General features: G+C 41.7%; 1 protein-coding gene and 2 non-coding genes across 3 annotated transcripts; 2 read left to right on the forward strand and 1 right to left on the reverse strand.

Moving 5' to 3' along the window:
* The first annotated feature begins 6,423 nt into the window (after positions 1-6,423).
* On the forward strand, positions 6,424-27,271 carry LOC113140518 (piggyBac transposable element-derived protein 3-like). The gene is made up of 4 exons (XM_026324365.2): positions 6,424-6,680; positions 15,740-17,093; positions 18,642-18,684; positions 27,150-27,271. Exons 1-4 carry the CDS (start codon positions 6,424-6,426, stop codon positions 27,269-27,271), a joined length of 1,776 nt encoding a protein of 591 aa, XP_026180150.2.
* On the reverse strand, positions 13,195-13,335 carry LOC113141705 (U4 spliceosomal RNA). Its single transcript, XR_003296782.1, has one exon. It is a non-coding gene; the product is annotated as a U4 spliceosomal RNA (small nuclear RNA).
* Positions 17,789-17,929, forward strand: LOC113141710 (U4 spliceosomal RNA). Its single transcript, XR_003296787.1, has one exon. It is a non-coding gene; the product is annotated as a U4 spliceosomal RNA (small nuclear RNA).
* Positions 27,272-27,679: the final 408 nt, after the last annotated feature.

Consider the following 27,679-nt stretch of genomic DNA (forward strand, 5'->3'; position numbering starts at 1 on the left):
ATTTAGTCTTTGCAGTTTTCTGTTGAAAAACATTATTATGGCAATTTGTAGATGCAGCTTTTCACAGACTGGTGAACCTATGTCTATCTTTGACTTTTCATACCCAATCATGTTACTGACCTGTTGCCAATTAACCTAATTAGTTGCAGATGTTCTTCCAGCTCTTCCTTGTTAGTGCCACTTCCTTTTCCAGCCTTTTGTTGCTTCTGTCCCAAATTTTTGAGACATGTTGCTGCCATCAATTTCAAAATTAGCTTATTTTTTCTTCAAACTACATTTGGTCACTTTAAACATTTGATATGTTTGCTATGTTCTACTGTGAATGAAATATGGGTTTATGGGATTTACAAATCATTGCATTCTGATTTTATGTAGAGTTTACACAGCGTCCCAACTTTTTTGGAATTGGGGTTGTAGTTTGGTTACAATAATAATACATTTCATTTGTAATGCACTTTACATTTAAAAAATCTCAAAGTGCTGTACATCATGAATAAAAACACCTGCAGTACATTTTTAAGTTAGAAATGTTGGGATAAAAATATAAATAGTTCTGCTCCTCCGTGGCTGATTTTAAATTTATAGAAGAGTTCAGAATGTCCCACTGACTTACAGCTCTATGTCTTCACATGTTATTTCACTGTACTGTCACTGGGGGGCAGTATTGGATAAATCATGGCTGTATAGTGCTTGTGCTTTTGTGCAGGAAGGTCAAAAATGATCCTGCTCACAAAGGCTGTTTTTAATATTTATAAATGATTTTGTGAATTTAAAAATATCACACGGATCATGGAGGTTTTTCCATGGGAGTCAGGCAGAGTAATGGTCTCCTTCTCCACTGACTAAAGGGTGGTCGCTGGGTGGGCAGCAGTTTCACAGGATTCATGTTTTCTCACATGGATCAGTAACTGATCTCTTCTTACAAGGGTTTTTGGACAGTAAGGGCAGTGAAAGTGAGAAGATGTCGACAGGACTGTAGACCACATTTATAAATGGTGAATTCTGCAACATCCAAACAGAAGATAAATTAATATCTTGTTGACATACTGATGCCTGCAAGCAGTGAGCTCACACTTCAAATATGAAAAGGGCAAAACATTATAGTTCTGTCAGCTAAAAGTTCATTCATACTGAAAGACCAATAGTCTATATTAGCAACACACTGAACTAGTATTAACTAGGAAAGTGACTCACGTCGACAGTTTTATAATCACTTGCTATTCTTCACATTTAGTTTCACACAACTTTATGTTGAATCCGAGAATGATTCTTAATGTGGTTCTCAAATTTCAATCACTTCCGGCGTAGCTCAATATGTCTCTGTATAGTCACGTTACATACACAGTCACACACAGTGAACATGAACTGGCTGTGGTTTCTTGATGGGGTTTCATTATCAATATGTTCGTTTTTTCCGCGAACACAACACATAAACGGATGTTGCAGGACGCACAACCCGCCATATTGTGTCATAGGCCAATGTTAGTGTTGTGATTTTGTAGGTGCTTAAATGATAATGACAATGATAATGAGAACAACAATAATAACAATAACAATAATAATACTTATTAATAATCTGATGATATACGTTATTATTATGGTTCTCATTATTAATAAATATATTGTCATTAACAAGTTGTAATAATAATAATTATTATTATCTGTATGTGTAGGGCAGTTTTCGAATCAAAGTGACAAAGTTTTGCACAAGACGTTAAAAACAATGAATAAACTCATGTAACTATAGACATACAAACAAAAGTAAAGTGCAGTATTATAGATACAGCCACAGCCAAGTACTCATATCAAACCCCACCCAGTTTAAAATGCGACTTGTTGTGCATGTGTGAGTCACTCGGGGAAGCGGGATGTCATAGGCTCAACCTATGGCGCTAAAAAATCAAACTTAGAAACTTAGTATAAAAGGCTCGTCCTAAAGCGTGCTGTCCTGTATACTGCACTGGAGCTCCTCATGAGCAGACATCATCTGAGATCAACTCTACACCTGCCACAGTTTATTCCTGTTTATTCTACGCACATTCAAACTATGGATGGGAACAGAGGACCTGTCAGGGCCGCACTGCGCCGGACCCTGCTGTCTGTCCTGGATGTGATCTATGCGTTTGAAGTGCAGCTCAGCTACAGGGAGACTCACGGGCTGGTTTTGAATATTTCAGTTAGTTTCACAGTCTGACATTCTCCCGCTTCATTTGATCAAATATTGGTGATTCAGCCTGAACAAACAGACTATTGCTGTAATATATCAGATATAATAATGATATATAATGATAATGATAAATACTTATTGACCTGATTTGTTGCTTTGGTCCGAGTTCAACTCTTTAGGCCAGTGGTCGTGGCCTCCACAATTTCGTTACGCTTGCCGCCACTTTAGGCCAGTTGGGCATTTACGTGTGATTTCCACACATCTGTCACGGGCAGTGGACGAGAGAAGGGATGTAGATGCCAGAGAAACACCTATGATGAATGCATCCACAGTGAAACTTTACAGCTCCAGATGTATTAATCAGACTCTTTCATTGTTAATATCAGTTCATGTGTTATCAATATCAATATCATGTGTTATCAGTTGATATTTTTCATATTTGACATCACAGAGTGAATTTGACCCTAAACTTTCAATGATCCGCATGTAAACCTCTTTGACTATAAAGATTATAGGATAACACTTTTCTGTGCTCATTTTAATAAGCACCAAAGAGTCTGGCTTCTGAAACAAACACATCTTAAGGAGGAAAAGCTACTTGGAACAGAGTTTGGACCATAAAACCCAGATGACTCTAAACTTCCAGAGACAGGAATTAACATCGGATCAGTTATCATCACTGATAAAATCATCACTGATCTTTGCCTATTTCACCGTGCGCGCTCCCGCGTACTGGACGCAGTGGATGCAGGCAGGATGTCAAGCAGAGGCATGTTGATGTGATTGGGCGGGGCTGGATATCAATACTGATATACTGTGGATATATTCACAATATGAATGAGAAATGAGAAATGAATAGATGATTCGTTTGATTCCACTCCTCTGTAGCTGATTGTTTCCCTGTACAGTCACTGGGGGGCTCTATTGGATAAATCATGGCGGTATCGTTGGCAGAAGTGCTTGTGCTGTTGTGCAGGAAGGTCAAAATGAACCTGCTCATAGAGGATGTTTTTAATATTTATAAATGATTTATTGAATTTAGCATTTTGTCAGAAATTCCTGTATAATTCAGCTTCTCTCAAAAATAAAGATGCTGTTGAGCTGTGGTGAATTTGACATTGGTGTTTGTCAGTTTGGACACCAAACATAGTTGTACCAAGATATTTGTATTTTGGTACAATTTCAATAGTAGTATTATTTATAGTAATGGGAAAAAACATTACATTTCTTGGGCTGACCATGTTTTTCCAAGACTGTAAGTTTTTAGATAAAACAGCACATTGTTAGAAAATACACTCAATGACAAAATTTTACAGTGACAGGAAACTGCAGAAGCAGCTGAGTTTTCTCGGTGTGTGAGTGAGAGACAGAGCCTTCCTTATTAAACAGCTACACTTTCTCTCCTTAAATGTGAACTGAAAACTCTGTTTTCCTCCACATTGTGATTACTTCAACTGAAAACTGACACACTGTGTGGCGGGTTCAGTATTTGATGCTCTGGTTGACTTTCAGTTCGTAATCACCTGCAGAAAACCTCCATGGTCTGTGCGTAAAAGCAGCGCGGACACGTTTGCGCCCAGGCTGACCCATCGAATCTGTGCTGACGTGTTTGTGCGTCTGTGTCCGTTACTGTGTTTTCATGTTCACGAGGAAACAGGGTTTGAACCATGTAAATAACTTTTTATAAAATGACACAGTATCGTTGGACAAGGGCAGGACTGTATTGATTAGGATGAAGTAGCATATTGTTATAAAATATATTCCATGGGAGCAATTTGCAGAGTGACAGAAGCAGCTGATGTAATCGCAGTTTAGAGACGGAAAATAGGACGACGGCTAAGACTCGGACCTGTCCAGGGTGTACCCCTGCCTTCCACCCAGACAGAGCCGGGATAGTCTCCAGCAGATCCCCGTGACCCTGATTCAGGAAAAAGCGGGTATAGAAAATGGATGGATGGGCTAAGATTCGGATCACGGCTGGAGACATCCCCTTCGAGGTTTGACGGCAGGATTCACTCTCCGCTCGATTAAAACAAAATCAGGAAGAGGAAGGGACAAAATACCGGGCCTGCTCCGCCTAGCCTCTTAGAATTAGTCCCTCCCCCTTAAGCTTAGAAAAATCCTGTAACTGGACTGATCGTTCACTGCACATCCTGCAGAGGAGGAAAACTTGGCAACTACTCACCCTGATTTTCTGAACCGAGCGGAGAGCGACGGAAACCTCGTGACTCCAAATATCATCTGCTGCTTCCAACAGCTTCAGAGTAAAACTCCAGGAAATGTACATGTCAGATGATGAGACACGGTACAAAGAATACGACAGAAAGAAAAACGCCTGCAAACGGTTTAACGCTTTTAAACATGTGCATTTATTTGATGAAACAATGATCTGACAACAATAAAGAAAATATGAAAATGGTAGATTAGACTGTATCTCTCCAGTGAAGCTGAATTACAGTGTTTTTGGAGAACCGATGGTGGTTTTTGAAAATGAATGACATAAATGAATGAAAACCGTGTCAGCGCTAAGTCTTCCTCTCTTCACCCATTTTACCAGGTCGTTGTCCTTTCAGGCAGTACACCGAAAGGTCTTCTCTCCGAAGTTCGCCTTCATCTTAACGTGGTTGTCGTGCCCTGCTACAACGCCTTCCTGATATGGCGAGAGCTCAGCCCCGACTGACTCACGGGCATGCGCATCAAGAGGAGACTCTTCCTGGAGCAGCTGGGCAAGGCGCTGGTGACGCCGGCCCTCGAGAGGAGGGCGCGTCTGCCCCGCACGGAAGCGTCCGCGGCGCCCGTCAGAGCTGCTCACGGGGCCGCCTCGCGTGATGGCCGGCTCCAGGAGCCCGCGCGTTCCCTCTCAGCGGCGGCACCAGCAGCGTTTCATGAGGATGCGCAGCACATGACCCGTGTGCGGAATGCAAGGACAACACGAGGGTTAACCGAGCGGACAGTGAAGCCAGCCTCAACGGGGATGTCTTCAACCCTCATCCCGATCTCAGTCTTCGTCCCAGTCTCCGCTCAGCCCGAGTCCGTATCCGTGTTTCCCGCCTTTACCGTCGACTCCTCCAGAGGGGGCCGCACAGCCTCCGTACCTGTGCGTAAACTTAAACGTTAAGGAACCACAGACATTTTCATAACGTCTTTATTGGTTTCAAACTATTATTCTATCAAGTAAATTTATGTTTAATGACGTTGAAGCGTTTTCAGTGCGTTTCGCTTTACGTCGTATTCTTTATACTGTGTTTCATCATCTGGCAGGTGGAGCTTCGTAGCTCAGCCCTCCTCCCACTCTCAGAGTTTTACTCTGCAGCTGTTGGAAGCGGCAGATGACGGTGCGAGCGTACAGAGCTACGCTGGTCTGATGTTGTTGAATATCAGCATCAACAATCTGCTGATGGACACCACAGCAATTCTCTGTCTGGCCACGTCGATAGTCAAAACCAGCCCGTGAGTCTCCCCGTAGCTGAGCTCAACATTCAGGACAGACAGCAGTGTCCGGTCCGACTCAGGCGACGGTATGATGGCGTACGTTGGAGCTGGACGGACGGGTCTCGAAGACATTTTCGTCGTCGTGAAGTCTGACGGCTGTGGAGCTTTGCTCTCCGCTCGGTTCCGAAACCCAGGGTGACCAGTTACGCGGTTTCCTTCGCTCTTCGCACGGTTCCAAAGACCAGTGTGACCAGTTACGCGGTTTCCTTCGCTCTTTGCACGGTTCCAAAGACCAGTGTGACCAGTTACGCGGTTTCCTTCGCTCTTCGCACGCTTCCAAAGACCAGGGTGACCAGTTACGCGGTTTCCTTCGCTCTTCGCACGCTTCCAAAGACCAGGGTGACCAGTTACGCGGTTTCCTTCGCTCTTCGCACGCTTCCAAAGACCAGGGTGACCAGTTACGCGGTTTCCTTCGCTCTTCGCACGGTTCCAAAGACCAGGTTGACCAGTTACGCGATTTCCTTCGCTCTTCACACGCTTCCAAAGACCAGGGTGACCAGTTACGCGGTTTCCGTCGCTCTACGCACGGTTCAGAAAATCAGGGTAAGCAATTGCGAAGTTCTCCTCCTCTGCAGGATGTGCAACGAACGATCAGTCCCGTTACACGATTTTTATAAGCTTAAGGGGAGGGACTAATTCTAAGAGGCTAGGCGGAGCAGAACAAGAGCCCCGGGAGCCCGCGTTTACCCTCGCAGTGGCGGTTCTTATCCGTGTTTCGCGCCTTCCTGATATGGCGAGATCTCAGCCCCGACTGACTCACGGGCATGCGCATCAAGAGGAGGCTCTTCCTGGAGCAGCTGGGCAAGGCGCTGGTGTCGCCGGCCCTCGAGAGGAGGGTGCGTCTGCCCAGCACGGAAGCGTCCGCGGGGCTCGTCAGAGCCGCTCACGGGGCTGACTCGTGTGATGACCGGCTCCGGGAGCCCGCGTGTTCCTTCGTCGCAGCAGCAGCAGCCCTGGGCCCAGTCTCCGCTCGCGCCCGAGTCCTTACCTGCGTTTTCTTATCCGTGAAAAGTACCCCGTCGTGGGAACGCGCATTTCAAGATAGTCGCTTTATAACGAAACCAAACGAACAGCAGCCACCTCTCTCATTATCGCTATCTTTCTACATCACATTTTGTTCTCACTGAAGTTCATTTATAGTAACTAGAAAGTGTATTGGAATATTGTTTAGCAAGAGAGTGAGGACTAGGCGAGCTTGAATTCCTTAAATCTGAACTGAAAACTCTGTCTTCACACGATTTCCTGCTTTTCCTCCACATTGTGATTACTTCAACTGAAAACTGAGACACTGTGTGGCGGGTTCAGTATTTGATGCTCTGGTTGACTTTCAGTTCGTAATCACCTGCAGAAAACCTCCAAGGTCTGTGCGTAAAAGCAGCGCGGACACGTTTGCGCCCAGGCTGACCCATCGAATCTGTACTGACGTGTTTGTGCGTCTGCGTCCGTTACTGTGTTTTCATGTTCACCCACAAATGATGTTTAAACCAAGTAAATAAGGTTTTAATAAAAATGGCACATTATACATTTTTTCCTAGTTTGTCATTTTGTTTAATGTTATAAAGGAAAAACAAACCAACAATATTTCAACATTTTATTCAGTGTTTCGTTGACAGAAACAGGTTCCAACATGAGCTCTCACTTTATTCAAGACTGTATTTCTTAGGAGAAAACAGCTCATTGTTCTAAAATATATTCAGTGACTGAAGTTTACAAAGAGACAGATGCAGCCGATCTGATCGCAGTTTAGTTGTGTGTGTCTCCTGCTGTCACCGTCATCCGCAGTAAACAAAGTGTGTGTGTTCATGTTGTCGTTGAGGTGGTGAACACGGAGCTTAAAGTCCAGTTCGCTCGGCTCCTCGTCCGTCAGCACAGTGAGTGTTTCATCATATGACAGACTCAGTCTCAGAAGCAAGTTAGAAATCAGCCTTGCCATTTTATGCATCCCCTTCCCAAAGCGACTTTAAAACACATTATTCCCGAATAGGGCATGCAAATCTCGGCATGCAAATTTCGGCAGGCATGCAGATCCATTGGCTTTATTTGCTTAAGCATTTGAAAACATATTTTTTCAAATGTTACTGATTTAAGAAACACTGTGTCTCTTATCCACCTTGTAAATCATGTGCAGACTGTTGCTTCCTGCAGAGAATAAACCTTCTTGAGTTAACAATTAAAGACAATCCGCCCTGCATCCATAGCTCACTTGAATTTGACAATGAAAGAGTCTGATTAATACATCTGGAGCTGTAAAGTTTCACTGTGGATACATTCATCATAGGTGTTTCTCTGGCATCTACATCCCTTCTCTCGTCCACTGCCCGTGACAGATGTGTGGAAATCACATGTAAATGCCCAACTGGCCTAAGTGGCGGCAAGCGTAACGAAATTGTGGAGGCCACGACCACTGGCCTAAAGAGTTGAACTCGGACCAAAGCAACAAATCAGGTCAATAAGTATTTATCATTATCATTATATATCATTATTATATCTGATATATTACAGCAATAGTCTGTTTGTTCAGGCTGAATCACCAATATTTGATCAAATGAAACGGGAGAATGTCAGACTGTGAAACTAACTGAAATATTCAAAACCAGCCCGTGAGTCTCCCTGTAGCTGAGCTGCACTTCAAACGCATAGATCACATCCAGGACAGACAGCAGGGTCCGGCGCAGTGCGGCCCTGACAGGTCCTCTGTTCCCATCCATAGTTTGAATGTGCGTAGAAGAAACAGGAATAAACTGTGGCAGGTGTAGAGTTGATCTCAGATGATGTCTGCTCATGAGGAGCTCCAGTGCAGTATACAGGACAGCACGCTTTAGGACGAGCCTTTTATACTAAGTTTCTAAGTTTGATTTTTTAGCGCCATAGGTTGAGCCTATGACATCCCGCTTCCCCGAGTGACTCACACATGCACAACAAGTCGCATTTTAAACTGGGTGGGGTTTGATATGAGTACTTGGCTGTGGCTGTATCTATAATACTGCACTTTACTTTTGTTTGTATGTCTATAGTTACATGAGTTTATTCATTGTTTTTAACGTCTTGTGCAGAACTTTGTCACTTTGATTCGAAAACTGCCCTACACATACAGATAATAATAATTATTATTATTACAACTTGTTAATGACAATATAATTATTAATAATGAGAACCATAATTATAATGTATATCATCAATTTATTATTACATATTATTATTATTATTACTATTACTACTATTATTATTATTAATAAGAATTATTATTATTATTGTGGTATAGTTGCATTTAAGTACCTACAAAATCACAACACTAACATTGGCCTATGACACAATGTGGCGGGTTGTGCGTCCTGCAACATCCGTTTATGTGTTGTGTTCGCGGAAAAAAAGAACATATTAATAACGAAACCCCATCAAGAAACCACAGCCACAGCCAGTTCAGGTTCACTGTGTGTGACTGTGTATGTAACGTGAAGTTATACAGAGACACATTGAGCTGCGCTGGATGTGATTGGGCGGAGCTGGATGGGCGGGACTGGATGGACGGAGCTGGATGTCAAAATTTGAGAACCACATTAAGAATCATGCTCGGATTCAACATAAAGTTGTGTGAAACTAAATGTGAGGAATAGCAAGTGATTATAAAACTGTCGACGTGCTAGTTCAGTGTGTTGTTAATATAGACTATTGGTCTTTCAGTATGAATTAACTTTTAGCTGACAGAACTATAATGTTTTGCCCTTTTCATATTTGAAGTGTGAGCTCACTGCTTGCAGGCATCAATATGTCAACAAGATATTAATTTATCTTCTGTTTGGATGTTGCAGAATTCACCATTTTTAAATGTGGTCTACAGTCCTGTCGACATCTTCTCACTTTCACTGCCCTTACTGTCCAAAAACCCTTGTAAGAAGAGATCAGTTACTGATCCATGTGAGAAAACATGAATCCTGTGAAACTGCTGCCCACCCAGCGACCACCCTTTAGTCAGTGGAGAAGGAGACCATTACTCTGCCTGACTCCCATGGAAAAACCTCCATGATCCGTGTGATATTTTTAAATTCATCATTTATAAATATGAAAAACAGCCTTTGTGAGCAGGATCATTCTTGACCTTCCTGCACAAAAGCACAAGCACTATACAGCCATGATTTATCCAATACTGCCCCCCAGTGACTGTACAGTGAAATAACATGTGAAGACATAGAGCTGTAAGTCAGTGGGACATTCTGAACTCTTCTATAAATTTAAAATCAGCCACGGAGGAGCAGAACTATTTATATTTTTATCCCAACATTTCTAACTTAAAAATGTACTGCAGGTGTTTTTATTCATGATGTACAGCACTTTGAGATTTTTTAAATGTAAAGTGCATTACAAATGCACATCTGCATCATCTGCAACTAATTAGGTTAATTGGCAACAGGTCAGTAACATGATTGGGTATGAAAAGTCAAAGATAGACATAGGTTCACCAGTCTGTGAAAAGCTGCATCTACAAATTGCCATAATAATGTTTTTCAACAGAAAACTGCAAAGACTAAATATATCATCATCTACAGTACATAATATCATCAAAAGATTCAGAGAATCTGGGGAAGTCTGTGAAGGGACAAGGCTGAAGCACAAGACTGGGTCCTCAGATGGCACTGCATTAAAAACAGTCATGGTTCTGTGATGGACATCACTGCATGGGCTCAGGAACACTTCCAGAAATCACTGTCTGTGAACACAGTTCACTTTGCCATCCAGAAATGCAAGTTCAAGCTCTATCATGCAAAGAAGCAGCCGTACATGGACCTGATCCAGAAACACCTCCATCTTCTCTGGGCCAGGGCTCATGGTCTGTTTTAAAGTGGAAAATTGTTCTGTGGTCATAGGAATCAAAATCTGACATTCTTTATGGCAACCATGGGCGCTGTGACCTCTGGACTAAAGAGGAGAGGAACCTTAAAGCTTGTTCTCTCAGATCAAAAGCCTGCATCTCTGATGGTATAGGGGGTTCATTAGTGCACGTCTGGAACGGTACCATCAATGCTGAAAGATATATCAGCTTTTAGAGCAGCATATGCGCCAAGTCCTTTTTCAAAGATGGCCTTGGATATTTTAGCAGGACAAAGTTTAACTGCACACTGCATCTGTGACAACAACATGGCTGTGTAGTGGAAGAGTCTGGACCGATTCTATACCACTTTAGAAATATATTCACAATTTCATCCTTCTGCTTCACCGACCTCACGCTTCAGACAGCCAGCAGTTGCAAACATAGTGTTGTTTTTCAGAAGTAGGTCCTTCAGTGACTCCAATGAGGATACATGCTTTACCTAAACACACAGGAGCCCAATACAGGCATATATGGGTGTTGTTCCACATCATTCTGATCAGTCAGACAAACATTTCAAGCTGTGGTACATAAGAGTTGCAGTTTCAGTGAAATGTACAAGACTATGAGTAACACACTGGCCTACAGGTACACTCATTTAATAGTGGAGACATTTTCTGTGTATTTCATCTCTAAAATAAATATAATACTACTACTAATAATATGTATATTAATATATTATATAACTCTCTCCTCTATTCACTCACCCCAAACCACCGTCACCAAGTGCATGCTCATAAGGGGTTTGTTGGGTTTCTGTGGAAAGTGTCTTGAGATGATTGTACTGTGATTTGGTGCTATACAAATAAACTGAATTTAAAATTGAATTGAAATCTGCTGACATTCTTGTGATCTATGCAAACTGCCAGATTTGCAGTTATCTCAGATGTCGACAAAGATTGGTCCTAATGATAGAGATAGAGAATTATGAAATGAAGTTGAAGAGTAGTCCATTCATTTGTGACACCTTTCACAATGTAATTACATTCCCTGAGTCAACATGACTTTTACAAGAGCCCTCATCTGAGTCATCGACCATAGCTGCATATAACTGTGTGTATTTCCTGTAAAATAAAAGCAAAGAAAACATATTGCCTGCATTTGAAACTATACATGAAAAATGAAAAGTACCTATAACGTGTTTCCCTTGCAAAACTAGCTGATATGGAAGATATTTCCTAGTTGTGATTATAGGCAGTAACATCTGTGTTATGGAGATGAATTACTAATCTCACGTTTGCACTTGTGTAAACGGACTAGACATAATCTCAGTTATTCTCTGTGTAACTTCTGTTAAATCCTCCATCCCAGATGACCTGCAGGAAACCTCAGTCCTCTCAGCTTTTGTTAATGTATCATTTTAAAGAATTTGTTTTTTCAGTGGCCTATTAACAGGCCTATGTGTGAACTTTGTCATATCTGCTTGTATTGTAAAAAGGTTTCATGTGAAATCTCAGCTAGCTGCAAATCTAAATATTGTTGAATGGCAGCCAGTCACACAGCGCGTCGTTCTCGGATTGAACGTGTTTCTGGGGAAAAAAAACTGACTTTGGTTTCACACCTTCTCGTTGAAAGAGTTAAAAGTCTGCAGCAGAAACAAATCGACATCTGTCACAGACAAATGTGGTTTTTCCTTTGACAAAGTGGTCCTGGGATGAGTCACATTTGTAGAGACGTTTTCTCTTCTCAGTGTCTATTGTGTCACTTTTCTGCGCTTTCTGCCTGCAGCAAAGTGCTGCCTAATGACTGTGCACACGGATTTTTAAGGCTTTAAGTTTCCCTCTCGGTATAACACTAAATTGTCTTAATGGGACATATGTGGCAACTTTGATATAGTTTGACATGTTCAACAATAAAAAGGTTTATGGAATTGCACCTGCATAATATGTTTGCACACAGTGTAGTTACTAACTTACCTTCAGGAGAGGGGAAAACACGCACATACATCACAACACCTATCTGGAGATCAAACGTGAGCACGTTAATCCCTCACACTTTGGTACTCACTGCCAGCAGGAATAATCTCCAGCTTCACAAATTGGTCCAACTTGCCTACACCCCTGTTTGACGCCAGTTCCTCCGCGCCGGTATCTCCACGCGCCGTCTGTCCATCAGACGTAAAACTTTCTCCAGCCCGACAAAAACTCATTATCACTGCTTTCAGACAGAGACGGCGTCCAAGCGACCGCCTCAGTCTAATATTAGTCACAAACTTACCTGGACAGTCAGTTGGCAGAAATGAGGCCTTGTCGTTGACTTGCGGGCAGTATGTGTTTAAGTTTAAAAGTGGTGAAGAAGTGAATCAGCAGAGTCTGATGTTTGGCTCCCTGACACAGACATGGCTTCCATAAACACAGTGTGATCATTTAAATATCTTTTTTCCAGCTACTGATGTGTTTTGGGCAGCAGGTAAAACTGACATGTCAAAGAAAACACAGAAATGGTCAGAGAGGCCAATGTTCTTGACAATAATGTTTGAAATAACATCTTTTGTTAAAACTAAATCCAGTGTGTGACCGTGAGTGTGTGTGGGCCTCTCACATGTTGCAGAAGTGTTTGAAGCTCTGCACAGAAATCTGTTGTGAGTTTGTCTTCAGGATGATCAACATGGATGTTAAAGTCACCTGTTATCAGAATATGTGACAGAGCTTGATGTTCAGCACATCATCAGTCTCCTTAGAGACCATCAAAAATTGCCATCACCGACTATGTTTCAAGTCGTCAAGGCGGGGTATTGGGTAAAGTTTTCAACTAGCAATAATCGCGCCTCGGACAAACCTCATAGGCTACGATACTACCACTGCGAAAGGATGGAGAACTAAGACAAACAACAATGGGGTCTCTCAGGGCCGGACCCCTCTCTGTTAGGGTCTGATCTCTTCAACTTAGACTTTGAACTGGTTTATGGGGTGTTTCCCTTTTGAAGGTCCCTGCACTCTAATCTGTGATTGGACGTTTCAGATGTCATATGACTTTAATCACAAAACATCACAGCTTTGTGCTATAACTCATGGTTTCATTGTCCTTCATTAGTTTTAGGAAAACTTACAGGCATTCATGTGGAGTAAATTAGGTTTTAATAAAAATGGCGCATTATACATTTTTTTCTAGTTTGTCATTTTGTTTAAGATTATAAACGAAAAACAAACCGACTATTTTTCAAAATTTTATTCAGAGCTTCGTTTTTTAATCACATGTACTAGTTTTGATCTAATGTAAAAGAACTTCTGCACTGCAGAACTGGGCAGCAGTTTCACAGGATTCGTGTTTTCTCACATGGGCCAGTAACTGATCTCTTCTTACTCTTATAATAATAATAGTAATAATAATAAGAATAATAATAGTAATAGTAATAATAATACTATTTATTATTATTATTATTATTATTAATCTGATGATATGCATTATTATTATGGTTCTCATTATTAATAATTATATCGTTATAAACAAGCCGTAATAATAATTATTATTATTAATATCATAGGCTCAACCTATGGCGCTAAAAAATCAAACTTAGAAACTTAGTATAAAAGGCTCGTCCTAAAGCGTGCTGTCCTGTATACTGCACTGGAGCTCCTCATGAGCAGACATCATCTGAGATCAACTCTACACCTGCCACAGTTTATTCCTGTTTCTTCTACGCACATTCAAACTATGGATGGGAACAGAGGACCTGTCAGGGCCGCACTGCGCCGGACCCTGCTGTCTGTCCTGGATGTGATCTATGCGTTTGAAGTGCAGCTCAGCTACAGGGAGACTCACGGGCTGGTTTTGAATATTGACTTTGCCACACAGAGAATTGTCTTCACATGTTATTTCACTGTACAGTCACTGGAAAATGATTCATTCATTAGAAAAACGTTGGCCACAGGTCATTTCTCACCTGCAAACTGTGTTTTGTGGAAACACAAGTCAACACAAAAATAGCAAAAAGTTAGTTTTTGTGTTAATTCTGAAATAATATATGCTGATATTTCTGACAAAACGCTAAATTCAATAAATCATTTCTAAATATTAAGAACAGCCTCTGTGAGCAGGATCATTTTTGACCTTCCTGCACAAAAGCACAAGCAACGATACAGCCATACATGGCTGGGAATGTTGTATATTTCCATAGGGTATGATAAAGTCTGTTTTATATTTTAGTATCTATAATATTATGTATAGAATGAATTGTCCTAAAGTGTGTAGCTGCCTAATGTGGGACATTTCAGCTCTAATGCCTGTAAGTTTTCCTAAAACTAATGAAGGACAATGAAACCATGAGTTATAGCACAAAGCTGTGATGTTTTGTGATTAAAGTCATATGACATCTGAAACGTCTAATCACAGATTAGAGTGCAGGGACCTTCAAAAGGGAAACACCCCATAACCTCTTGAGACCGAGCAATGTATTTTTGTCCTCTGGAGGGGACATGATTTACAAAGATTTATCTAAAAAAACTAAATGGTCTGCAAGCATAAAACCTTTTGTGCTAAGTAGAGGACATCCTGGGCTTTCCAGTGATATCTGATTTGTTGGGATTTCATCCAATTAAACCGAAGATCCGTCTTTCTAAAATGGCTGCCATACCGACAACTTTGTTTTATGGGCACAAGACAGGTAAGTTACCAGATTTATCTAGATGTTGTGCTTTTAAAGCTGAATATTGGATGTTTTTTAAAACATAAGTGTTTAAGCTATATTTTGAGGTGTTTTGGTGTCATACAAATTTTTTAAACTTACTGAATACAACAGTTTTTTCCAATGTCCTTCGTGGTGGACATGGGGACTTACTAAATCTGTTTTCATATAAAATGCAAGGCACTTCAGGTGACAGGGGATTGACAGAAGCAGAAAGAATCTTGTTAAGGATTGTGGATGGAGGGTCAGATCTGGAGCTCTCCGAAGATGATGAGGAAGACAGAAATGAAATAGAGGATGAGGATGAGAGCTCAGAGGAGGAAGATGATGAGAAGGATGAAAATCATGAGGAAAATGAAGCCCAGTGTAGTCCATTTTGGGTTAGGAGTAACATGTACGGCGTAGCAATTAAGCACCATGTATTGTCATGCAAGTCTGTGTTTTTTGTTTATCTTCATCCACTTTTAGGGCTAAAGTAGTTTGTATGTAGGTATTCTGCCTTGAATTTTGTTTAGTTGCCATTGTCCTATTTCTTATAATGTTTTATTAGCTTTATGCATTCATTCTTTTAACATTCATTTTTCTCTGTAAGATTCATTCCTACTGTGGAGCAGAGAACTATGCAAGATGACAGTGCCCAAACCCGCAAAGACTGGATGTTCTGGAAGTACTTTGAGCAGTACATTGATAACAAAGTTTTTGAAGATATCTCTGAACTTACAAACCAGCGAGAGGTGCTGGTCACTGGTGCCAGCCTCAGTACCACTCCTGAAGAAATAAAAACATTCTTTGACGTGTCAATGTACATGTCTTGCCTTGGATATCCAAGACTGAGAATGTATTGGTCTGCAAAGACCAGGGTCCCGATCATTGCTGAGTCAATGTCAAGAGATTGCTTCTTCAAGCTCAGAAGCTCACTCAAAGTCACAAATGATCTTGATGTGCCTGAGGAGGATGTAAAAAATGACATTCTGTGGAAAATTAGGCCTCTGCTGAAAAGAGTTCAACAAGAGTGTCTGAATCTGCCAAGACCTAGAAATGTGTCCATAGATGAACAAATGATCCCTTTTACTGGCCGCTGTCCTGTACGTCAGTTTGTCCCTGGGAAACCAAACCCAACCGGATTGAAAGTCTTTGTTCTTGCCAGTCCAAGTGGCTTGGTGTTGGACTTTGAGGTCTATGCAGGAAAAAACACATTCAAAGATGAGAAGTTAGGGATTGGAGGAAATGCAGTGCTTCGGATGACTGAGTCTATTCCAAAAGGAACTCATCTGTACTTCGACAGGTACTTCACTTCAGTCAAATTACTTGATGTCTTACAGGCAAAAGGTATACCTGCAACAGGAACTTTAATGAAAAACAGGATCCCAGCAGAATGTCAGGCAAAAATGTCCAATGATCGTCAGCTGCAGAAGAAGGGAAGAGGAACCTGTGAAATGATTGTGAGGAAACCTGTGGAAATTGCAGTGACAAAGTGGCTGGACAACAAACCAGTTGTCATGGCTTCTACAGTCCATGGAACAGAACCACAGAGCAGTTGTATGAGATGGTCCAGTAAAGAAAAGCGCTACATCAGTGTTATGAGACCTGCAGTTGTATCTGAGTACAATCACAACATGGGAGGAGTGGATCTGTGTGACCGCATGATCAGTTACTACCGGATGTCAGGCAGAACTAAAAAGTGGACTATCCGCACGATACTCCATTTTGTTGATCTGTCTGCCACTAACAGCTGGATCCAGTACAGGTCAGACAGCCAAGCCTTTGGCAGACAGAGGAAGGACATCCTGCAGTATATCGAATTTAAGGTGCTGTTAGCTGAGAAACTGATTGCCCAGGCACAATCTGGTGCAAGCCAAGAAAGTGATGTGAAGGGCACTGATGATGAAGAAGAGAGGCCTTCTCCACGGAAGAGAAGATTTGTGAAGCCACACCCTGACAGCAGTGTAAAAAAATATGGCTCAGTTCATTTGCCAATGATGGTTGATGCAACAAATGCATCTAGATGCAGAAATGCAGGCTGCAGTGGCAAAACCTTTGTGAAATGTGTCAAATGTCACATGTATCTGTGTGTGTCAAAGAAAAAAAAATGCTTCTTGAAGTATCATTCATGATATGAAAAGAGTTCAAAAGTGCGTCAAGAGAATTGCAAAATGTCAAAACTATGACACGCTCAGTCCAAGTTCAGTGTTACGTTTTCCATGTTTTTTCCACATTTGATGAGGTTCATAAACCTGAAAATAGGATTACAAAAAGCTACAATTATTACAAGCTATGTTTTAAGTTGTAAATGATTTATGTTTTGTTTTAATTACAAAAAAACTTCATGTTTCTCTCTGCAAAATGGAATAAAAGATGATGGATAAAAGACAGTTTGTCAGTTCTAAGAAAGTCCCACTGTCTACTGCAAAGGACATTTCATAAAACAAAAATAAAAAAATGTCTATGAAAAAAAATTGGTGTGGCATGCTGTTTTCACCCAAGACAAGTATTTAATCCAGGAAAAACAGAAATTGCAACACTTTTTTTTTTCTGGGTCTCAAGAGGATAAACCAGTTCAAAGTCTAAGTTGAAGAGATCAGACCCTAACAGAGAGGGGTCCGGCCCTGAGACACCCCATTGTTGTTTGTCTTAGTTCTTCATCCTTTCTCAGTGGCAGTATCGTAGCCTATGAGGTTTGTCCGAGGCGCGATTGTTGCTAGTTGAAAACTTTACCCAATACCCCGCCTTGACGACTTGAAACATAGTCGGTGATGGCAATTTTTGATGGTCTCTAAGGAGACTGATGATGTGCTGAACATCAAGCTCTGTCACATATTCTGATAACAGGTGACTTTAAAATCCATCTTGATCACCCTGAAGACAAACTCACAACAGATTTCTGTGCAGAGCTTCAAACTTTCCTACAACATGTGAGAGGCCCACACACACTCACGGTCACACATTGGATTTAGTTTTAACAAAAGATGTTATTTCAAACATTATTGTCAAGAACATTGGCCTCTCTGACCATTTCTGTGTTTACTTAGACATGTCAGTTTTACCTGCTGCCCAAAACACATCAGTAGCTGGAAAAAAGATGTTTAAATGATCACACTGTGTTTATGGAAGCCATGTCTGTGTCAGGGAGCCAAACATCAGACTCTGCTGATTCACTTCTTCACCACTTTTAAACTTAAACACATACTGCCCGCAAGTCAACGACAAGGCCTCATTTCTGCCAACTGACTGTCCAGGTAAGTTTGTGACTAATATTAGACTGAGGCGGTCGCTTGGACGCCGTCTCTGTCTGAAAGCAGTGATAATGAGTTTTTGTCGGGCTGGAGAAAGTTTTACGTCTGATGGACAGACGGCGCGTGGAGATACCGGCGCGGAGGAACTGGCGTCAAACAGGGGTGTAGGCAAGTTGGACCAATTTGTGAAGCTGGAGATTATTCCTGCTGGCAGTGAGTACCAAAGTGTGAGGGATTAACGTGCTCACGTTTGATCTCCAGATAGGTGTTGTGATGTATGTGCGTGTTTTCCCCTCTCCTGAAGGTAAGTTAGTAACTACACTGTGTGCAAACATATTATGCAGGTGCAATTCCATAAACCTTTTTATTGTTGAACATGTCAAACTATATCAAAGTTGCCACATATGTCCCATTAAGACAATTTAGTGTTATACCGAGAGGGAAAATTAAAGCCTTAAAAATCCGTGTGCACAGTCATTAGGCAGCACTTTGCTGCAGGCAGAAAGCGCAGAAAAGTGACACAATAGACACTGAGAAGAGAAAACGTCTCTACAAATGTGACTCATCCCAGGACCACTTTGTCAAAGGAAAAACCACATTTGTCTGTGACAGATGTCGATTTGTTTCTGCTGCAGACTTTTAACTCTTTCAACGAGAAGGTGTGAAACCAAAGTCAGTTTTTTTTCCCAAGAAACACGTTCAATCCGAGAACGACGCGCTGTGTGACTGGCTGCCATTCAACAATATTTAGATTTGCAGCTAGCTGAGATTTCACATGAAACCTTTTTACAATACAAGCAGATATGACAAAGTTCACACATAGGCCTGTTAATAGGCCACTGAAAAAACAAATTCTTTAAAATGATACATTAACAAAAGCTGAGAGGACTGAGGTTTCCTGCAGGTCATCTGGGATGGAGGATTTAACAGAAGTTACACAGAGAATAACTGAGATTATGTCTAGTCCGTTTACACAAGTGCAAACGTGAGATTAGTAATTCATCTCCATAACACAGATGTTACTGCCTATAATCACAACTAGGAAATATCTTCCATATCAGCTAGTTTTGCAAGGGAAACACGTTATAGGTACTTTTCATTTTTCATGTATAGTTTCAAATGCAGGCAATATGTTTTCTTTGCTTTTATTTTACAGGAAATACACACAGTTATATGCAGCTATGGTCGATGACTCAGATGAGGGCTCTTGTAAAAGTCATGTTGACTCAGGGAATGTAATTACATTGTGAAAGGTGTCACAAATGAATGGACTACTCTTCAACTTCATTTCATAATTCTCTATCTCTATCATTAGGACCAATCTTTGTCGACATCTGAGATAACTGCAAATCTGGCAGTTTGCATAGATCACAAGAATGTCAGCAGATTTCAATTCAATTTTAAATTCAGTTTATTTGTATAGCACCAAATCACAGTACAATCATCTCAAGACACTTTCCACAGAAACCCAACAAACCCCTTATGAGCATGCACTTGGTGACGGTGGTTTGGGGTGAGTGAATAGAGGAGAGAGTTATATAATATATTAATATACATATTATTAGTAGTAGTATTATATTTATTTTAGAGATGAAATACACAGAAAATGTCTCCACTATTAAATGAGTGTACCTGTAGGCCAGTGTGTTACTCATAGTCTTGTACATTTCACTGAAACTGCAACTCTTATGTACCACAGCTTGAAATGTTTGTCTGACTGATCAGAATGATGTGGAACAACACCCATATATGCCTGTATTGGGCTCCTGTGTGTTTAGGTAAAGCATGTATCCTCATTGGAGTCACTGAAGGACCTACTTCTGAAAAACAACACTATGTTTGCAACTGCTGGCTGTCTGAAGCGTGAGGTCGGTGAAGCAGGAGGATGAAATTGTGAATATATTTCTAAAGTGGTATAGAATCGGTCCAGACTCTTCCACTACACAGCCATGTTGTTGTCACAGATGCAGTGTGCAGTTAAACTTTGTCCTGCTAAAATATCCAAGGCCATCTTTGAAAAAGGACTTGGAGCATATGCTGCTCTAAAAGCTGATATATCTTTCAGCATTGATGGTACCGTTCCAGACGTGCACTAATGAACCCCCTATACCATCAGAGATGCAGGCTTTTGATCTGAGAGAACAAGCTTTAAGGTTCCTCTCCTCTTTAGTCCAGAGGTCACAGCGCCCATGGTTGCCATAAAGAATGTCAGATTTTGATTCCTATGACCACAGAACAATTTTCCACTTTAAAACAGACCATTTTACATGAGCCCTGGCCCAGAGAAGATGGAGGTGTTTCTGGATCAGGTCCATGTACGGCTGCTTCTTTGCATGATAGAGCTTGAACTTGCATTTCTGGATGGCAAAGTGAACTGTGTTCACAGACAGTGATTTCTGGAAGTGTTCCTGAGCCCATGCAGTGATGTCCATCACAGAACCATGACTGTTTTTAATGCAGGGCCATCTGAGGACCCAGTCTTGTGTTTCAGCCTTGTCCCTTCACAGACTTCCCCAGATTCTCTGAATCTTTTGATGATATTATGTACTGTAGATGATGATATATTTAGTCTTTGCAGTTTTCTGTTGAAAAACATTATTATGGCAATTTGTAGATGCAGCTTTTCACAGACTGGTGAACCTATGTCTATCTTTGACTTTTCATACCCAATCATGTTACTGACCTGTTGCCAATTAACCTAATTAGTTGCAGATGATGCAGATGTGCATTTGTAATGCACTTTACATTTAAAAAATCTCAAAGTGCTGTACATCATGAATAAAAACACCTGCAGTACATTTTTAAGTTAGAAATGTTGGGATAAAAATATAAATAGTTCTGCTCCTCCGTGGCTGATTTTAAATTTATAGAAGAGTTCAGAATGTCCCACTGACTTACAGCTCTATGTCTTCACATGTTATTTCACTGTACAGTCACTGGGGGGCAGTATTGGATAAATCATGGCTGTATAGTGCTTGTGCTTTTGTGCAGGAAGGTCAAAAATGATCCTGCTCACGGAGGCTGTTTTTAATATTTATAAATGATTTTGTGAATTTAAAAATATCGCGCGGATCATGGAGGTTTTTCCATGGGAGTCAGGCAGAGTAATGGTCTCCTTCTCCACTGACTAAAGGGTGGTCGCTGGGTGGGCAGCAGTTTCACAGGATTCATGTTTTCTCACATGGATCAGTAACTGATCTCTTCTTACAAGGGTTTTTGGACAGTAAGGGCAGTGAAAGTGAGAAGACTGTCGACAGGACTGTAGACCACATTTATAAATGGTGAATTCTGCAACATCCAAACAGAAGATAAATTAATATCTTGTTGAGATATTGATGCCTGCAAGCAGTGAGCTCACACTTCAAATATGAAAAGGGCAAAACATTATAGTTCTGTCAGCTAAAAGTTCATTCATACTGAAAGACCAATAGTCTATATTAACAACACACTGAACTAGTATTAACTAGGAAAGTGACTCACGTCGACAGTTTTATAATCACTTGCTATTCTTCACATTTAGTTTCACACAACTTTATGTTGAATCCGAGAATGATTCTTAATGTGGTTCTCAAATTTCAATCACTTCCGGCGTAGCTCAATATGTCTCTGTATAGTCACGTTACATACACAGTCACACACAGTGAACATGAACTGGCTGTGGTTTCTTGATGGGGTTTCATTATCAATATGTTCGTTTTTTCCGCGAACACAACATATAAACGGATGTTGCAGGACGCACAACCCGCCATATTGTGTCATAGGCCAATGTTAGTGTTGTGATTTTGTAGGTGCTTAAATGACAATGACAATGATAATGATAATGAGAACAACAATAATAACAATAACAATAATAATACTTATTAATAATCTGATGATATACGTTATTATTATGGTTCTCATTATTAATAATTATATTGTCATTAACAAGTTGTAATAATAATAATTATTATTATCTGTATGTGTAGGGCAGTTTTCGAATCAAAGTGACAAAGTTCTGCACAAGACGTTAAAAACAATGAATAAACTCATGTAACTATAGACATACAAACAAAAGTAAAGTGCAGTATTATAGATACAGCCACAGCCAAGTACTCATATCAAACCCCACCCAGTTTAAAATGCGACTTGTTGTGCATGTGTGAGTCACTCGGGGAAGCGGGATGTCATAGGCTCAACCTATGGCGCTAAAAAATCAAACTTAGAAACTTAGTATAAAAGGCTCGTCCTAAAGCGTGCTGTCCTGTATACTGCACTGGAGCTCCTCATGAGCAGACATCATCTGAGATCAACTCTACACCTGCCACAGTTTATTCCTGTTTCTTCTACGCACATTCAAACTATGGATGGGAACAGAGGACCTGTCAGGGCCGCACTGCGCCGGACCCTGCTGTCTGTCCTGGATGTGATCTATGCGTTTGAAGTGCAGCTCAGCTACAGGGAGACTCACGGGCTGGTTTTGAATATTTCAGTTAGTTTCACAGTCTGACATTCTCCCGCTTCATTTGATCAAATATTGGTGATTCAGCCTGAACAAACAGACTATTGCTGTAATATATCAGATATAATAATGATATATAATGATAATGATAAATACTTATTGACCTGATTTGTTGCTTTGGTCCGAGTTCAACTCTTTAGGCCAGTGGTCGTGGCCTCCACAATTTCGTTACGCTTGCCGCCACTTAGGCCAGTTGGGCATTTACGTGTGATTTCCACACATCTGTCACGGGCAGTGGACGAGAGAAGGGATGTAGATGCCAGAGAAACACCTATGATGAATGTATCCACAGTGAAACTTTACAACTCCAGATGTATTAATCAGACTCAATAATATATGAGAAAACATGGAACAGTTTAGTAGTTTAGCACTGTTGCCTAACAGCAAGAAGGTCGTGGGTGCGCATCCCGGCCTTTCTGTGTGGAGTTTGCATGTTCTCCCTGTGCTTGCGTGGGTTTACTCCAGGCACTCCGGTTTCCTCCCACAGTCCAAAAACATGCATGTCAGGTTGATTGGTGACTCTAAAATTGCCCGTAGGAGTGAGTGTGTGAGATTGTCTGTCTACATGTGGCTGGACTGGTGACCTGTCCAGGGTGTACCCCTGCCTTCCACCCGAGAGAGAGCTGGGATAGGCTCCAAAATGGATGGATGGATGGAACACTTTAGAAAGGTTTAAGGTCATTAAGGTGATAGAATTATGAAACTGTCACGGTTTAACAACAGAGTTGTCAGATATAGTGCAGATTGTGTATCATTGCTTCTTATAGTTCTTCTCTTTGTGTTTCTGATTTAAGAAGATTCTTTCTTTTTGTCAGTGTATTTATCAGAGCATCCCCACAAAAAAGACGATTATTCACGTGTACTTTGTTTGTACATGTCAGAGATAAACTAAACAAAATTATACTCAAGTATACTTGACTTATACTGACAGGTATACAGAAAAAATTGAAATGCATTCAGCCTGTGCTTTTCCTTATATTCAGGTGTACTTGGCTTGTACAACAGTGTATCTGGACTATACTTGTACTTCATTTTTTGATATAGATATATCCTTAGTATAGTGAAGTTTGAGTTTTGGAAGAAGCCATAATAAAAATGTCCTGACTTCAAAAGTCTTTGTGTTGTTGTGAGTGTATTTAACAGTGCAGCTCAGTTTGAGCCATAGTGGATGGAAACTTCTATTCAACATAACAGCAGGTTCAAAAACCCTAAAGCTGTGAGTTGGAGCAGCTGATCAGACTGAAGGAAACAGGAGTGAGAAGATGTTAGTGCAGCTTGGTGTGGACACAAACACAGTCCTGAGTCAAACACACACAGGAAATAAAGCAGAGGCTGAGTCTGATCAACACCTAAGAAGGTCTGAATCCTGAAAAGCTTCAAAGGGCTTTTTAAAGCTCATCAGTGTGATGCTGCAGTAACAGCTGTGACACCTGACACAGGTTGAACCCTGATGGATTTACATGACACTTCAGCTTCATCGCTGTTTCTCTATTTCTGTGAAAACCTTCAGAAACCAGCTGTTTGTTGGTGACACCGACCCACCTCCATCTGGACTAGAGGACCAGAGACCCTCGGTCACGCCTGATGACGTCACGTGCGTGACCCTCACAGCCGCTATGAATGAAGACAGCTCCCGCCGGGGGCGGTGGCGCGCGCCTGTAATCCAAGCTACGGGAGGCTGAGGCTGGAGGATCGTTTGAGCTCAGGAGCTCTGAGCTGCAGCGGACTGTGCCGATCGGGTGTCCGCACTAAGTTCGGTATCGATATGGTGCTCCTGGGAGAGCCCGGGACCACCAGGTCGTCTAAGGAGGGGTGCACCGGCCCAGGTGGGAAACAAAGCAGGTCAAAGCTCCCGTGCCGCTCAGTAGTGGAATCGCGCCTGTAAATAGACGCTGTAGTGCAGCCTGAGTGATACAGCGGGACCCGGTCTCTTTATACGGGTCAACAAACAACCGACACGACGCTCACGGTCAAACTTTATGTGGGGACACGATACAACAGCTTCATGTTTGTTGGTCCCACAGCGCCTCCACCTGGACCAGAGGAGCAATGACCATCAGTGACACCAGTCAATGCAACAGCACAGACTCAGTAAAGTCCCAGGGGTTTTCTCCACAGCACTGAGTGAACCTGGTCCAGAGGAGAACTGTTCATAATCACCCAACACTTTTCTCTTGGTTTTATCGTCCATAGAAATCAACTGTGTCCACAAAAGGTCAATTCTCTGCAAAAAAAGTACTTTACACGAAAAACATGATTCCTCTTCATCACTTCAGAATGAAGAAACGAGTCCACTGTCACAACAAACATCCATGTGTGTATGTAGACAAGCTGGATATCAGTGTGCAAGCAAAAAGACACATTAATATTTGTTTCTGATGGAGTCAGCACATCAATTTGCTCATGTTCTCTCACAAGAGACTTTATAGGGTAGTTTCATTATTTGTCCACACAGCCAGGTCTCCTGGACTAACACAGAGCATTGGATGTAGATGATGGTTTTAACTAGAGTGAAGCTTGAACTGCGATAAAACAGATCCGACTATAAACGAACTGCACACATGCAGCTTTTATGGAGCTGTGTTCTGCCTGTTTGATAAGATAATGACCAAACAGGCAAATTATTATTGCGACAAATGAAATTTCTATCTGATCATTCAGACAAACATGTTATTGATAATCATTTGTTCAGTCGCGTTTAGATCCGCACTGATGCAGCAGGGTGAAATGATTCATATGCGTCGCCTATAGGTGCTGTGCCACGTGCGTAAAATGCGCACGGCGCCTCTCTCAGTGCGGAGACGCACACACTGTATCAGTCCAGCTGCTGCCAGAGTTTGACAAACACAAAGGAAAGAAAACTTCATAGAAACAGTCGCAGGAAACAAACGGACAACGCTCAGTGTGTGAAAGACAGTGTCGCTAATTCTCATTAATGTCGTTGTTTTCTGACCAGTTATTTAAATGGACAGAGGCCGATCATTGTAGAGCAAAGCGGAAGAGCCTAAACTGAACATATATGACCTGTGCTGTGGGAGTTTTGGAGAAGTGTTGGTGTGTGTGTGTCCGCGCCTCCTTCACTTAAAGCCTCCAAATTGGCTTTTGCGCGCTCTGTGATGTTTATGGACCAGTGTCTGTGCTGGAAGAACATCTGGCGTCTTGTCTGCGGAAACAACCTTTAAAACCAATAAAGTCCAAACTTTGAATCCTGGACTAGTTTTCTCTTCGTGTCTGACACGGTGACGTTTGTTTGGTGAAAATAAACCTGAACGCTGGAAACTCTGACGCAGATACAGTGAAAATGGAAAATACCCGATGACCAGTCTGTAACAGATGAGCTGCAGTTTAGCTGCTCTATGAAAACACTGTCAAAACTCGTAGCCTGTGAATCCAGATGTTCACACGAAGACTGACACCAATTTTCTAGCAGAGAATATGACCGAGGACGCAGCCACATCTGTAATTTGAACCGTTTGATTTCTTCTTTTCCAGCCGATCATTCAGACACATCAGGTGTATAATTGTTGCTGAGCCATGAAAACAGAATCCGCTGGTCCAGTATAATATGAGGAGGAAGTGTGAGTGAGGACCAGTCAGATCTGTAACTATATGGAGCTGATCTCAGCTCTGGGCTGACTGGATCCAACTTTAATCCCAGATGTGTCTGGAAACACACATGTGACAAAATGGAGGTCAAGGATTCCACGGTTGCTATGGTTTGTCTCCAGGTGCGTCATTTTGATAAGAACATCATTTAAAAGAAAATCAGGAAGAGGAAGGGACAAAATACCGGGCCTGCTCCGCCTAGCCTCTTAGAATTAGTCCCTCCCCTTAAGCTTAGAAAAATCCTGTAACTGGACTGATCGTTCACTGCACATCCTGCAGAGGAGGAAAATTTGGCAACTACTCACCCTGATTTTCTGAACCGAGCGGAGAGCGACGGAAACCTCGTGACTCCAAATATCATCTGCTGCTTCCAACAGCTTCAGAGTAAAACTCCAAGAAATTTACATGTCAGATGATGAGACACGGTACAAAGAATACGACAGAAAGAAAAACGCCTGCAAACGGTTTAACGCTTTTAAACATGTGCATTTATTTGATGAAACAATGATCTGACAACAATAAAGAAAATATGAAAATGGTAGATTACACTTTATCTCTCCAGTGAAGCTGAATTACAGTGTTTTTGGACGAACCAAGGGTGGTTTTTGAAAATGAATGAAAACCGTGTCAGCGCTAAGTCTTCCTCTCTTCACCCATTTTACCAGGTCGTTGTCCTTTCAGGCAGTACACCGAAAGGTCTTCTCCCCCAGTTCGCCTTCATCTTAACGTCGTTGTCGTGCCCTGCTACAACGCCTTCCTGATATGGCGAGAGCTCAGCCCCGGATGACTCACGGGCATGCGCATCAAGAGGATGCTCTTCCTGGAGCAGCTGGGCAAGGCGCTGGTGACGCCGGCCCTCGAGAGGAGGGCGCGTCTGCCCCGCACGGAAGCGTCCGCAGCGCCCGTCAGAGCCGCTCACGGGCCGCCTCGCGTGGAGGCGGGCGCGGGCGCCTCCACGCGAGGCGCATTTTAAAGTCGCATTTTAAACTGGGTGGGGTTTGATATGAGTACTTGGCTGTGGCTGTATCTATAATACTGCACTTTACTTTTGTTTGTAGGTTTATAGTTACATGAGTTTATTCATTGTTTTTAACATCTTGTGCAGAACTTTGTCACTTTGATTCGAAAACTGCCCTACACATACAGATAATAATAATTATTATTATTACGTATTATTAATGGCAATATAATTATT

The sequence above is a fragment of the Mastacembelus armatus genome, chromosome 8, assembly GCF_900324485.2.
Source record: "Mastacembelus armatus chromosome 8, fMasArm1.2, whole genome shotgun sequence".
Lineage (NCBI taxonomy): Eukaryota > Metazoa > Chordata > Actinopteri > Synbranchiformes > Mastacembelidae > Mastacembelus > Mastacembelus armatus.

Excerpts from the sequence above, each read along its gene's own strand:
- LOC113140518 (XM_026324365.2), top strand. The coding sequence starts at position 6,424 with ATGCGCATCAAGAGGAGGCTCTTCCTGGAGCAGCTGGGCAAGGCGCTG. Across the intron at positions 6,681-15,739 it reads TCCGTGAAAAGTACCCCGTC|ATTCATTCCTACTGTGGAGC; the intron begins GTGGGAACGCGC and ends TTTCTCTGTAAG. Across the intron at positions 18,685-27,149 it reads TGTTTTCCCCTCTCCTGAAG|GTCGTTGTCCTTTCAGGCAG; the intron begins GTAAGTTAGTAA and ends CCATTTTACCAG.